The sequence below is a fragment of the Falco cherrug genome, chromosome 4, assembly GCF_023634085.1.
Source record: "Falco cherrug isolate bFalChe1 chromosome 4, bFalChe1.pri, whole genome shotgun sequence".
Taxonomy (NCBI): Eukaryota; Metazoa; Chordata; class Aves; order Falconiformes; family Falconidae; genus Falco; species Falco cherrug.
Genome location: NC_073700.1, coordinates 77,008,397 through 77,021,270, shown reverse-complemented (window position 1 = coordinate 77,021,270; position 12,874 = coordinate 77,008,397). Strand labels below are relative to the sequence as shown.

At 39.6% G+C, this 12,874-nt stretch overlaps 1 protein-coding gene across 1 annotated transcript in view; it reads right to left on the bottom strand.

Moving 5' to 3' along the window:
- LOC102055577 (probable acyl-CoA dehydrogenase 6) overlaps positions 1-12,874 on the bottom strand; it is a 90,643-nt gene that overhangs the window by 28,643 nt on the left and 49,126 nt on the right. Inside the window, exon 3 of the mRNA XM_055706629.1 lies at positions 5,765-5,894. Within this exon, the coding sequence (XP_055562604.1) occupies positions 5,765-5,894 (130 nt within the window). The remainder of the gene's footprint in view (positions 1-5,764; positions 5,895-12,874) is intronic.

Genomic DNA, 12,874 nt, shown 5'->3' with positions numbered 1-12,874 from the left:
GGAAAAATCAGATTATGAGAGGAGCTAGCAGGGATTTTTGGCAATGCTTTCTAATGCTTAAAACTTTGAAAACCTTTAGTTATTTCAACAGAGGATTTCCATGACAAGAACTTTTCTCAGAATAGTGTTTTTGGTTTGATATCTTTGTTTGTTTGGTTTAACTTTCAGAAAATAGTTCAGCTCTTCCCAAAAATGAGGCTACAGAAGAAGCTATTTTGCAATTAAAAAAAAAATATCTGGCAACACTATCTTCAGAAGATCATGGGTCTCTGTGCCTTGCAGGAAGGGCATGCAGCTCAGCAAGCAGCTGGCTATTGTGCTAGAAATATGCTGTTTCTGTAAAATTCTGCCCATCTTAAATGTATCCCAGAAAAATCTCAGGTTTGCATAAATGTAATACCCACTTTTTTCCAGTTTAACAGCTCCAGAATTAGAAAACCCTGTTTGCAATGAGATCATGCTCTGGCTCAAGACAGACCAGACTATGCCTGCTCTCTGGGCCAGGGCCATACCCCAGAGTATAGTTTCCCATGTGATTAACTGTGAAGCCTTAGCACTGCTCTAAAGTGTATTTTCATGCATATGTGCATGTATGCACACACATGAATCTACAGCCAATAAACCAGAGCTCCTTGCTGATGCTGGGTAACCCAGAAGTCCAAAGTGTGAAATTCAGACACATTTAAGAGTAGCATGAAAGTGGTTCATCCTTTCTTGCTCCACACTTTCGAAGTAACATCGGTGGAATGTCCTTAATGCAAGTACAAAAATGACAATGGTATAAAATCTTGTAAATGGTGAGTAAAAGGAAAACAAAACCATGACAAAATACAGATGTAAGTACACTTCCTTGATACACATAGTTCTGTTTAAGTGCTCTGCCAATTAGCAATTTGAGGTCACCTTTATTCATCTCAAATATATATAAAAATCTGGTTTCTGACAGGTTAGATTGCTACATTGAATGAAAATATGTCTATCGCACATCATTATTCTGATCTTAATTGGGCTGATAATCATCTTGGTAGAATCACAGATCTTATTCACTTTTGTTTATTCTGCTTCTGGGGAAAAAAAAATGAGCTGAAGTGAATTAATTAAATTAGTAAGGAAAGTTCTGTGTAGAGCTGACAGATACACTAGTATGATACACTATTAAGTACAAATTGAAATTCTGAATATGAACAGCTGCAGGCAGTTCTAACACGGCTCTCAGCATTTGATGAACTCAAGCTTTCTTGCACTGGAGCTCAGACATTCAAGCACTATTCTCCACTAAAGCAGAAATAAAGCAAAAGAAAAAAAAAAGAAAAAAAGAGTTTGTTTCAGATGATCTATGCATTATTCTACAGTATCTCAAAGATGACACAACAGTTTACTGATGAACTTCCTAGGAACAAAAAGATGTCCTTTAGGCAAAGAACAGGGCCACTGACTTACTGTCACTTTCTTTCTTATGTACTAGCAAGAACTGAACTTCTCCATTTCTTTTTTCTGTTCTGCTTCTAGACTCAAACTATTAATAACGCAGTAGCCACGTGCCACGCTTTTGCTTCAGTGTAGTCCTGCTCAGGCATTTTACCATCTGATATCCAGATCCAGATTAGCAGTACTCCTTGGATCTTCAAGATACAGGAAAAGAACCAAGAAAAAACAAAAGGGAAGAGATACTCTTTACAGGCACAGAAGTTGTTAGAAATACATCGTGAACAGCAGCAAGCACCCTTGGGCAGCGTAGAAGCCTCATTAAGTTCAGTAATTTACATAACCTGGATTTAAAAGAATCTATGCTGCAATCAGCTTTATCTCCTTGAGTCCCTATTTCAGCCAAGATCAGAAGACATGCAAGTTCAAAAAACCCACACATTTAGAAGACTTTTTTTTTTTTTTTGGTGAAAGATAGTGTAAGAAAAAAAGCAGTAAGAAAAGTGCTCTGGCTCCCAGTTTTTATCAAGCCTTTAAGCTTCAGTTATTTGAATATTTTATGAAATGAATTGCTCAGTTTGAGCTACTGTGATGTTCAGAAATGGATACAGATGAGAAACCTGTATGGACTACCTGATGGGCTACCTCATGCAGATGAGACTATCTGAAGGGCTTTGGTTAAGAGTGATTACATCAATCTTCTATTTATTTGGGAATGCATTTTGCAATAAAATGCAGGTATTATAAAAAAGGAGTCATATTAAAGATTACCCTCTTCAGATCATGCAGTTTTTCAGAGGTGCTCATGTGGCTGGTATCCTGCTGCAACCACACCAGCTCTGGAGACCTCAAGGCTGCCAACCAGACAACCTGCCACAGTAGCATGGCCAGGCTGTCACCAGGAGCTGGAGATCAAGGGTACAGGAACAGTGAGAAGCTGTTTTGAGGAAAGCTAGTTAGAAGTAGCTGCTTGACTTCATATTGCCCAACTGTACTCCTCTGGTCCGGTTAGACTTTCACAGATTTCAAACCCACCAAGCAGCACAACTGGCTATGGATGCAACATTCCAGCAGTGCTTAATGATACTTTTTTAAATGGCCTGTGGAAAGCTGCACCTATAAGTCTCTGCTCTGGCTCAGGGCAAGAATTGGCCTATCTTATGTGCACTGTACAAACTTAAGTACCAAATGTGAGAGTAAGACAACTCAGTATGTCTGTTCTTGAAGAAGCACAAACTCAGGATTCCCTTACATTACGCCAGTGGGAAAGCCACCCGGGTCTTGAATGACCTCATTTTCATCCTTGTCCCAGCTGATAAGTGGATGACCCTGCTTTTCAAAACTGCTGTTCTGATTATCAGCTGCAGCTTCTCTGCAGCAAACAGGAAGAGACAGTGAAACTAACTTTTCTGACATTAATTCTCAGGTATGCTGCTGCTCAGGGTGGAGAATGAATCAGTGACAAGTAAGCTGATGAAACAGGAAAGCACTCTCTTCCCACTAAATAATCATCATTGTCCTTAGGCTTTTCTATAAATAATAGGAGGCAGCAGGGGAAGAAAAGTAAAGTTTACTGACTACTGCCTAGATAAAGGAGCTTTACACTGATCTGGTATCACTATGGATGTGTCACCCTACAGGTTTGTTTACAAGCCCAGGGAAATGTATCCCATTCACTGCCTCAGCTGAGAGCTGCTTTCTCCACTCTAATTGTAAGCATGAAAGCAAAGCGAAGTATTATATCTGAATGCATGTGAAAGACCTGACAGAGACTTATGTTCAGAACCAGGTACATCAAAGGTCAGATCCCTGCTGACAAAACATTTTGCATTTATTTCTCAAATTTACAAAGTGCTACTGATTCACTTAGAGGAATCTGTGAATAAAAAAATGGAGCAGTCTGGGAATCTTCAGGAGAAACAAAACTAGTTTCTCCTGTATCTTTTTGCACAATAGAAATGCATACAAATCAAAACCTGCAAGGTTGCTTCCAAGTATGACCAGGAAGATGACTTCCTAAATGTTGTAAAAAAAAATAATCATAAAGAACAAAGTAAAAAGGGGAAGGAACAGTGAACAGGCAAACAGATACGGGTAGCATTTTCATTATTTTTAAAATTAGAACTATTACTACAATGCTCTTCTCATTTAACTGAATATCTGAAAGACCTTCACGAACTAAACATTGCAACAGCTTATCACTGAAGCAAGAAAGCTGTGGAAGCTGCAGAAACAGCATCAGGAGGCATCCTGACTCTTGAGACTCTAGATCTTCTAAGACTTTATTTTTCAAAAGCATGAACGTTTTAAAAGCTCTGTGTATATGAGCGTGTGTGAACATGTGTACCTATCTGTTTAAATTACTGTGGTGTCTACATATGTAGTTAAGGGAACATCTCTGATTTATAGTGGCAGAACATCTTAAGGATGTATCACATTCACCGAGTTGGTTTGCAGGTGCACTCAATACATGCTTGGTGAATGCTAAATAAGCCCAGTCAGGAAAGCCAACAAAGGGCTCCAGACTTATTTTAAAAGTTGTTTAGGAGATGATGGTTGACTCCCATATTACTGTTCACTTTGTGCATCACTGATGCATCATCTGTAACAATGCATAGTTCAGATACAAAACTTAGATTATCTCTTTGAACTTGTTTAGGATCACCACAGTACAGAGATACCTTTAAAGAAACCATCCAGGTTGCGAATGCAATTTGAATCCATGACCCAAGACAAGCAGCTAGCCCTCTCACTATACTGCATGAAGTAAAGCTGCACCTGTGCAAAATGTCCTGCAGCAGCCAGCTTTCTCCTTCCATTACCAAGTTTCACTTTTACATCTGAAGAGTGGGACACTGTACTGTATAACTAGTCACTGGCATTAACAGTGAAGGAAAAGTTCACTAATACAGATGCAAATCAGTTCCAGATTTCATCATGTTAACAACATTTTCACATTTGCTTTGCAGGAACATCCACTTTAGGATTTCACTAGCACAAATGTATGAAGCTTCACTGCTTTGCTGCAGTAGAACAGAGTAACAGAAAGCCAAAAAACCCCAATGGAACAAAATCCCATCTTCTTTTACCCACAGATTTTTTTAAACCCCTGGGAATAAAAGGCTATTATGAGGGCAAGGTAATATTCTCTGAAGTCTTTAAAAATACTAGTTTTATCCTCAGTTGGACTATAACTAAGCTACGGTTGCAACAGACATACTGAACTCCATGCTTTCAGTAAGCTTTTGGTGTATTACACAAAGAAGAAGATTTTTACAAAGATTTCCCCTGCTGAACTCCAAAGTTGCAAATACCAAGTAGAAGGATAAATGGATGCAAGGGAACAGAGCCTACATTCCACATTCTGCAGCAGATTTACAGGCATTTTAATTCAGAAAGTGGGGGGGGGGGGGGGTGGCTGCGGCAGAACCCCAACAATCCAATTGCTTTTCTGTGCAAAATTCCCTTCTTGTATCTCTGTTTTGTGTAGAGAAATTCCTGACTTCATCATCATTATTTGAATTTAATCCCCTCCACCACCTTCCAGAATTTTAAGCATATCCATGTTCCAAGGGAAAACTGCTGGACCAGCCTGTCACCTCCCTCTAGCTTTGCAAACTGCTTTGATGCAGAATGTCTGTGAAACTACTACAGGAAGAAGTTGGTAACTGCCACTTTTATTGAGGAAGGGAAAAAAACACCCTAAAACAGATTCAGAAAGTGCAGGATCCTGAATGACAGCAAGTGATAAAAGGGGAACACGGACACAAGCAGATGAGAAAAAAGCAAAATGAGTAATTGCCTGGAATGGGCATACTTAAGAAGCATGACACATGCTACAGTTTTAGGACTTACAGCAGTATTGATCATTATTTCTGAAAAGTCACAGTCAGTGAGGAGCACCTTGTTAAGCTGGAAAAAAAGCAAGTAAATTATAAAGCAGAATTAGACTGATCCTAATCATTACAACTAAATGCTTAGTATGACTGCACTGGGATATCTGGCTAAGAAAAAGCACAGCCACTAATAGGAAGATTCTAGAATTAAAATTCTGTTATTGGTTGTGGCACCGAGGTTCTGTGTTTGTAAATGTACCATCTACTATTAAACAAGGCCTATGTTTTAATATATAATATTCTAACATGAAAAAAAAAAAAGTATTTTCTCCCCTCAACCAAGCTGAGAGGTAGAGAGCAGTTTCTTCCTCAGGCGTTACTGAAGCACAACTAGACAGTAAATCTGCACAGAAATGTTTTTTCTACTCTTATACAGATTGGAGTTTAGGTCTAAACACATGACAATTTGGGTTGTAGACTAAACCAAACTTTCTGAAAATTACCTTGTAAGAGCAGGAGTAGCCATGCCAGCTTGCACTCCAATGGCCATAGGGATACCTCCACAGCGAATATTTCCCAGCTCTTCTGCCACGGCAATGTTATAGGAGAAGTCCAAGCCCATGCCGCCATATTCTGAGGAAAAAACAAATCTGTGACACTGGCATTCTAGACTGGCATAAGCAACCAACAAACAAAAAAAAGATATCACTACTGCAAGGACTTGCCAACTGCCATTTCACTGCTAATTTTTAAAGATTTGACAATGACCAGCTTTCTTTTCAGAAAGGCGATGACCTGCTGTTGTTTACAAAACCTGAATGTAAAATTGCAGCTGCTCCGGTTACCCACACGTGCACACCATGTGAACACCCTGCATAGCACCATTACTTCTACTGGAAACAGCGGGGCGAAGTGATGTGCTGCTGAAAACAACATTGGAAGGGAAAACTATTCTGACAGCAAGGTCACGCGAGCAAATCACCACAAGGTAAGAAGCGCTTTCATTTCTCCGTGGTAACGCCTGACGCCTGCTCTCACCCCCAAAGTGCTCAAGTGGAGCTCGTCTCTCACATGCAGCAGTCAACTCAGCACAGAGCAAGACCACGTGCAGGTTGTGTCCCTATGTTGAGTTACTGCCATGGCTCAAAACCTGCATCAGACACAAGTACAATACTCAACACCTGCATTTCATATCCTGGCACCTGGCCGGTGCCGTCATTAAAGCATTTTTCATCAGCAGGAGGCTGACAACCCAGGGAGCTGGCTGGGCACCAGCACGGGCTGTTCCTCCTCCCCACATTCCGATCTGCAAACTCAATTAAAGAGGATATTATTCTTCACCTCCTTTCCATGCCCAGGGCTGATAAACCCACCACAGAGCACAACACAGAAAAGTGCTACATTGCTGTGATGGATGAGCTAATTTCTAGCTGTACTAAATAGTTTATAGTCAAAAGGAAATATGGTGAGAAAGGGAAGGTTACTGCTTGACGTCATTAGTTGACTGAGAAGCTTTGATTAGATAACGTTTTCCTCCTCTTTTTTTTTTTCCACTCATTTGAAGACCAACTAAGAAAATGTCAAATAAATAGATATAATCCCCCACCCTTCACACACACAATAAGGGGCAGACAACTCTCTTCCATTTTGACTTGCTGACATCAAACACTATCTTAGCTCACCCCTTTACTGATGTGCTTCGCAGTTTTCAAAAAACTATTAGTAATTAAAAATCAAAACACTACAGTGCATACAAACACAGGGCTTTGTGTGCTATCATCTGTTTCCTAAACCCACCAACACTATCTTTGTGCATCCTTTTTCTGCTGAAAGAAGGGAAAACACAAAAGGAAAAGGTTAAGTGTGAAGTTCAGTTTTCAAATAACATTTCTCCTTAGGTCATCGTGAATAGCCTGCATTATCAGAACTAAAAACACAGATACACTTCCAAACTTTTTACCTGAAAACAAAGAATGTGTCTTAAAAATGTACATAACATTAAAATTCTTACTGGGTGCTTAAGCAGTACAATGAAACAACAGTAATATGGAAATGTGTTTAGCGTAATACAGTCTAATTCTCTTGCCTTTACAAAGCTCCCATCACTAAATAAATGTTCTGAGTAACAGTAAGGCATATATGCACATGTAAAGGCAAGGCTATTTCAAGATGTGTGGTATGAGAGAATTTTTGCTAATTTATAAGATTCTATAACACAGTTGTAATAGATAACCTGAGTTTTGGCACTGCACAAATGCTTTCCATTTGATTTTGGTTTTTTTTAATCAGTCAATCATTTTATTGCTAAACTACAGTACTGATTTTGCCTTTCGTTTTGTCTGTCAAGCAGTTATATTCCTGACTTTCACTTAATTTCACGAATCAAAACCATAATTTCTTGATTTACCCAAAGCAGCTTCACAGGAGCAGTGCTATGCACAAAACTGACCCAAAGAAGGATTGTTTTATGCAAGTGTATGGCTTACATATATATTCTTTGTTCATAATAAAATTCATTATATATTACAATATAACAGACCCGCCTTGCTCTCATCTGAGATAAGTTACTAAGTGGTACATTTCAAAAACAAAATGCTGCAAAAGGCCAGCTGTCAAAGCGATGACAGCAAAGGAAATTCCTACCAAACGGAGGAAATGATCAGAACAAACTCTCAGGAGCTGAGAAGGTGGAGGGGGGGAAGCTCTGCCAGATGAAGAGATGATGCATCCTTTGAAGATTTTTTTATAAAATCTGATGATTGATAATGCAAGAGATAACCACAGATACAGACCAGGCAGGAAAGGCAGAAGCAAATGGTAAAAACCATTAACCAGACAACACCTAAATTTTTCCATAGTTCTGTTCTAGGAGCCAAGGAGAAAGATTTTCATGAAAAATGTGAGTGGTTTGATGGAAAATTATAGGGAACACCTTTTCTAAACCCAAAGCACTTGATCACAACAGATTCACTTGCCAGTGCAGCCTGTGCAGCTACAACCCCAACTAATAAGGGCAACTTCGGGCATGGTTAAAGACAGTGTCCCATCTCTTCGGAGAACTCGATCTCTGCACCAAGACATGCTGCCCAGGGTGTCACACACAGCAGCAGCAGACAGCGCTGGCTCCAGGCGCTGGTGAAACTTTCTGTTTTCCCCAGCACATGGTGGCAGCCTGGCTTCCACAGCCCAGCTGCTAGCATCCAGCTAGGTGTTATGGGGCTGGTCCAAGCACATCACCCTGAGTGCCATGGGTCTCAACGCTTAAACTGAGACAAAACCACCAGGTTATTCTTATCTCACCTGCTGCATCAAGTACAGTGAATGTACGTTTTAATTTTTATTTGGAAATAAGGCTTACTCTATTCAGAATAATTGTTATTTGCAATAAGGGAATAAGCTGGTGGTAGGAGGGTCATGGTCACCAGTTCATCAACAAACACCACTTCCTGGAAGATGCAATGCTAATAGGTCAATTTACTTTTCTATTAAGAAAATCAAACACCATGCATAATATAATTTTTGGTGGAAAATCTGTAATGAAAGGAACCAAATCAATTTCAGATTAGATTGCATTTTTTTAAAGAAAGAATAAGAAGCTATATGTAAATATTCACATGTAAAATACATCTAGGGTCAATATTTCATTTAACTTTAAAATGAGATGAGTGACCTTTAGAGAATCATTTCACTACGTTTCCATTTTTAACTTGCAAGAAATATTAAAAGAACAAAGAAAAGCAATACTAGGCAGGAGGTCTAATGAACTAATGCTTTTATAATTCAAAACAGGTAGAAAAAGGCAACTCTGCTATATTTAAATTGTTACTGTTTTGATGACAATAGCACAACTTCCAGCTGTTCAACAGTTTAGTTTGGTATCTTATCCATTGTTCCATTTCAGGTTCTTTTACAAAGAAATTAAATTATAAAGCCCAAAGCAAGAGCACATGAACATGCAAATGAACAGATTCTGCACTGCAGACCATGGGCAGGACCCACACGGGAGCAGGGGAGAAGTGTGATGTGACTCAGGAATGAAGGACTGAGGCTGAGCTTGGGAAAACAAGGGAGAGGATGGGGGAAATATGTTGTTTTAATTTGCCAATTTTCATTTGGACACAAATCCATTTTTACTTGGCAGCAAATTAAACGAATTTTCCCCAAGCCAGTGATGGTAACTGGTGAGCAGTCTCCCTGACTTTATCTTGCCAGCTGACCCTTGACACCCTATTTTCTCCCCTGTCCTGTTGAGGAGGGGGAGCGATTGAGCGGCTGGGTGGGAGTCTGGCTGCTGGCTAAGGTGAATCCACCACACCATGGTCAGTGTATTAACCTATTTTCCTTTTAAATTGGCTCTGTGCTTTTCTACTAATCACCACCACCATGTTATTTTAACACCCACCCCCCACCCCCCCAAAAAAATAAAAAAGCTCCTCATTTTGTATAGACCACCTTATTTCTACAAGTTTGTGACACTGCCAGCAGAGTGGGAGCCCAAGAGAAAACAGCAAGTTTTAAAAAGCATAATTTTTAAAAATACAGATGTACATTCCACGACACCTGATAATTTAGGTTATCAGGACTTTCGTATATTTATATAGGCAGACAGAAAAGGTGATGCCCAAAACCACAAACACAAGAGCAAGACTATCTGATCTTCAGCTGCAACATGTCAAAACAGAAACGCTGCTGAGATCAGTTGGGAAAGCAAAGACTATCTATGAAAAATGGACTTTAAAGGCAAAGGAGAAGCTGCTGTCTTTCATATAATTATTCCATTTTTGTGAAGACCAACACATTTCTTGTCACTTGATCAGCCACAGGCTCTCTGTTCAAATTTGACTCTGCTCAACAAGATAGGCTTGAAGTCTCTCATCCAAATTTTGTAATTTATAGAGTGTCTCTATTTGGAATTTGCTTCTGAACCCCATCTAGTAGCCGTCAGCGGGAATGACAACATCTGTGGTGAAAAGGGTCTGTAAGTGAGTTGAAGCAAGGTGAAACAGGGAGTCTTTAGAGGGTTTTAAGAATGTGAGTGAGCCTAGAAAAAGGAATGGTGAAAACACACCACAGCTGTATTGGTAACTCAATCTTAAATGCTTATTTAATTTATCTTGTTGATTTACATAGCTTCCGAAGTTTACATACAGTTTATCTACACCAAAGGAAGTCACACAGTACTATTTCTACTATTGGTATCTAACTCAGTGCAAGAAAAAACAAATGTGTGCTCTTATTTCTAGTGACTAGAAAGACAAATAAAACATGAATCAATTCCCATTTTGAAGACAGGTCTGGGAAACTCCTACATCTGACACTAGGATGACAGTTAATTGCTAGTTTTCATCATAGCCTACAATTTTAAATCAAAAGAAGCAAAATTTAAGTGTTCAAACTTTCCTCACCTGTCATAAATATAGTTAAGAATTTAAACTCTGGAGGACTACAGAGCCTTGAAGTTGCATAATTACAAATGTCATCAGGTAGGACAGTACAGAAATTGTACTGTAATCCCTTTCCTCTTCTTTGCATAAAAGGAATTTAAAGAATTACCAAAGGTGTACTCTCCATGTTGTGCAATTTCCCTCAAATCCATTCTGAAAAGTTGAGGTGTTCAAGCTCAGAAAACAACTCTGCCTTCTTGGTTATTTGTTTTTTGTTGGGTGCAGTGGAAAAAAACTCTCATTCTGTGTAACAGGAACACTGTGAGTCCACTTCAGTCTTGTTGAGATGAATGCAGAGATACTTTTTGGCTGTTTCCCCAGCAGCAATTCAAGCACACATACAGAAAAAAGAAAGAAATAAAACCCTTGTACCAGCTTCAAAGCTCCCCTTAACAGATTACATTAGTCAGACGGATCAAACGCCCTCAGTCTGACTGAAAGTTTGTCCCAAACCAGGAAAAATCAGAGTGCTTTTATAATTTTGTTTGTCTGATCCTAGAAAGATCACAACCACGTACAGTACTTGATCTCTTACAGACACTCACTAGTTAATCCAAAAACTCCAAGGCAGATAAAGACCTCTTCTGCTAACCAAAGTTTTACTTGTAATATCACTCTTGTGATCCAATATTCTTTGGAAAAGGAAAAACACGTCTTGGCTGTTCTTTCCTTTTCAGACATATACAGCAGCACAAGCATAGTCCCTGAGCAATTAACAGTACGAGCTGTATGTTCCTGCAGTACGCGTTGCTACAGAAGTCATCACGGTTGCCTCTTCAGAAACTTTAAACATACTGAGATGAGTAAAGCGATAGGATCTCTCTAGCACTGTTTTAGATTAAAACAGAGCTACTCTGTTTACAGGAGAAACTTCCCCCGCATTGTAAGGATAAAACCCCCCAATCTATAAAAGCAACACCAAATGCCAAGTTGGAGCTTGGTGCAGCACGGACACATTTAAAGAGGTTTCAAAGCTGTCTAATACGCTGCTTTAGAAAGCCAGAGCAGTACATCCTAAGCTACCAGTTGACAACAGCTGCACTTGTTTCCCTCTGACTTCAAAAACCTCCCTCAATAATTTGTAAGGTTTCTTTATTTTCTGAATACTTATGTAGTGTCACCAACTGCCATCTAAGTCACCAATCACATCTGCATAAATCTTCAAACTCAGATGAATATCAGACCTCTTCAAAAAAGCAAGCACACAACCCCTCACAAATCATATAGAACAATGTTATGGGGAAGGAAAAGCTAAGCTGCACAGTACAACAGAATAAAATGTCCATGTGGCAACACAAGAAACATTAACAGTGTACAAAGACACAGTAGCAAAAAAAAACCAAAACAAACAACCCAAGATTTCACGCAGTCCCAAGCACCAGCTATCGCGTCAGCTCCAATGCAAAAGAAAAACTGGTTCCTCAGTCATCTTCTGCCTGCTTTTAAAAGAGATTGTTTTTGCTCGTCAGCTCTGACCCAACATCAATTCCACAGAAACCTAGTTAAACCATCCTACTTTTTCCTTTAAGGTTGAGAAGTACAGATCTCAATTATTGCACTTTGAAAATGTCAGTAAAACTAAATGCCACAGCATGAAGAAAACAAGAAAAAAAGACATGGAAAAATGAAGTCAAGAAGTATATAAGCTGAATATCACACACCTCCTGAGCTTCAGTGGCAAAGCCATGCTACTTCTCATGGGGTTTCTCCTTGGGCAAGCTCATAAACAAAACATAGCCTATGTTTCAAGAACACCACCTCTGCAACCTCCCTGCTGCTTGAAATCAGTCAACCAGCAACAACTGCCAGCCTCCTTATGTACACTGAACATATACATTCCTACAACCTGTTGCATGCTCATAGAATCATAGAATGGTTTGGGTTGGAAGGGACCTTAAAGATCATCCCTGGTTTAAACTTTGCTTGTGAATACTCAGTTTAATTCTCTGAGTCAGGTTTATCCAGCAGGGAATACTGCTTCTCTCCAGCTTGAAGATTGCCACCCTTGTGAGGAACAGGCCAACATTGCATCAACATCCTTTACAGAGCACGTGCCCGCTGCAGTCCTACTGACACCACCATGAGTCAGCCCTCAGAGGCATCAAATCTGCCTTCAGGCTTGATGAGGCATCTGTCGGCCCCATGTAATATGTGCTTTTCCTCCCAAGC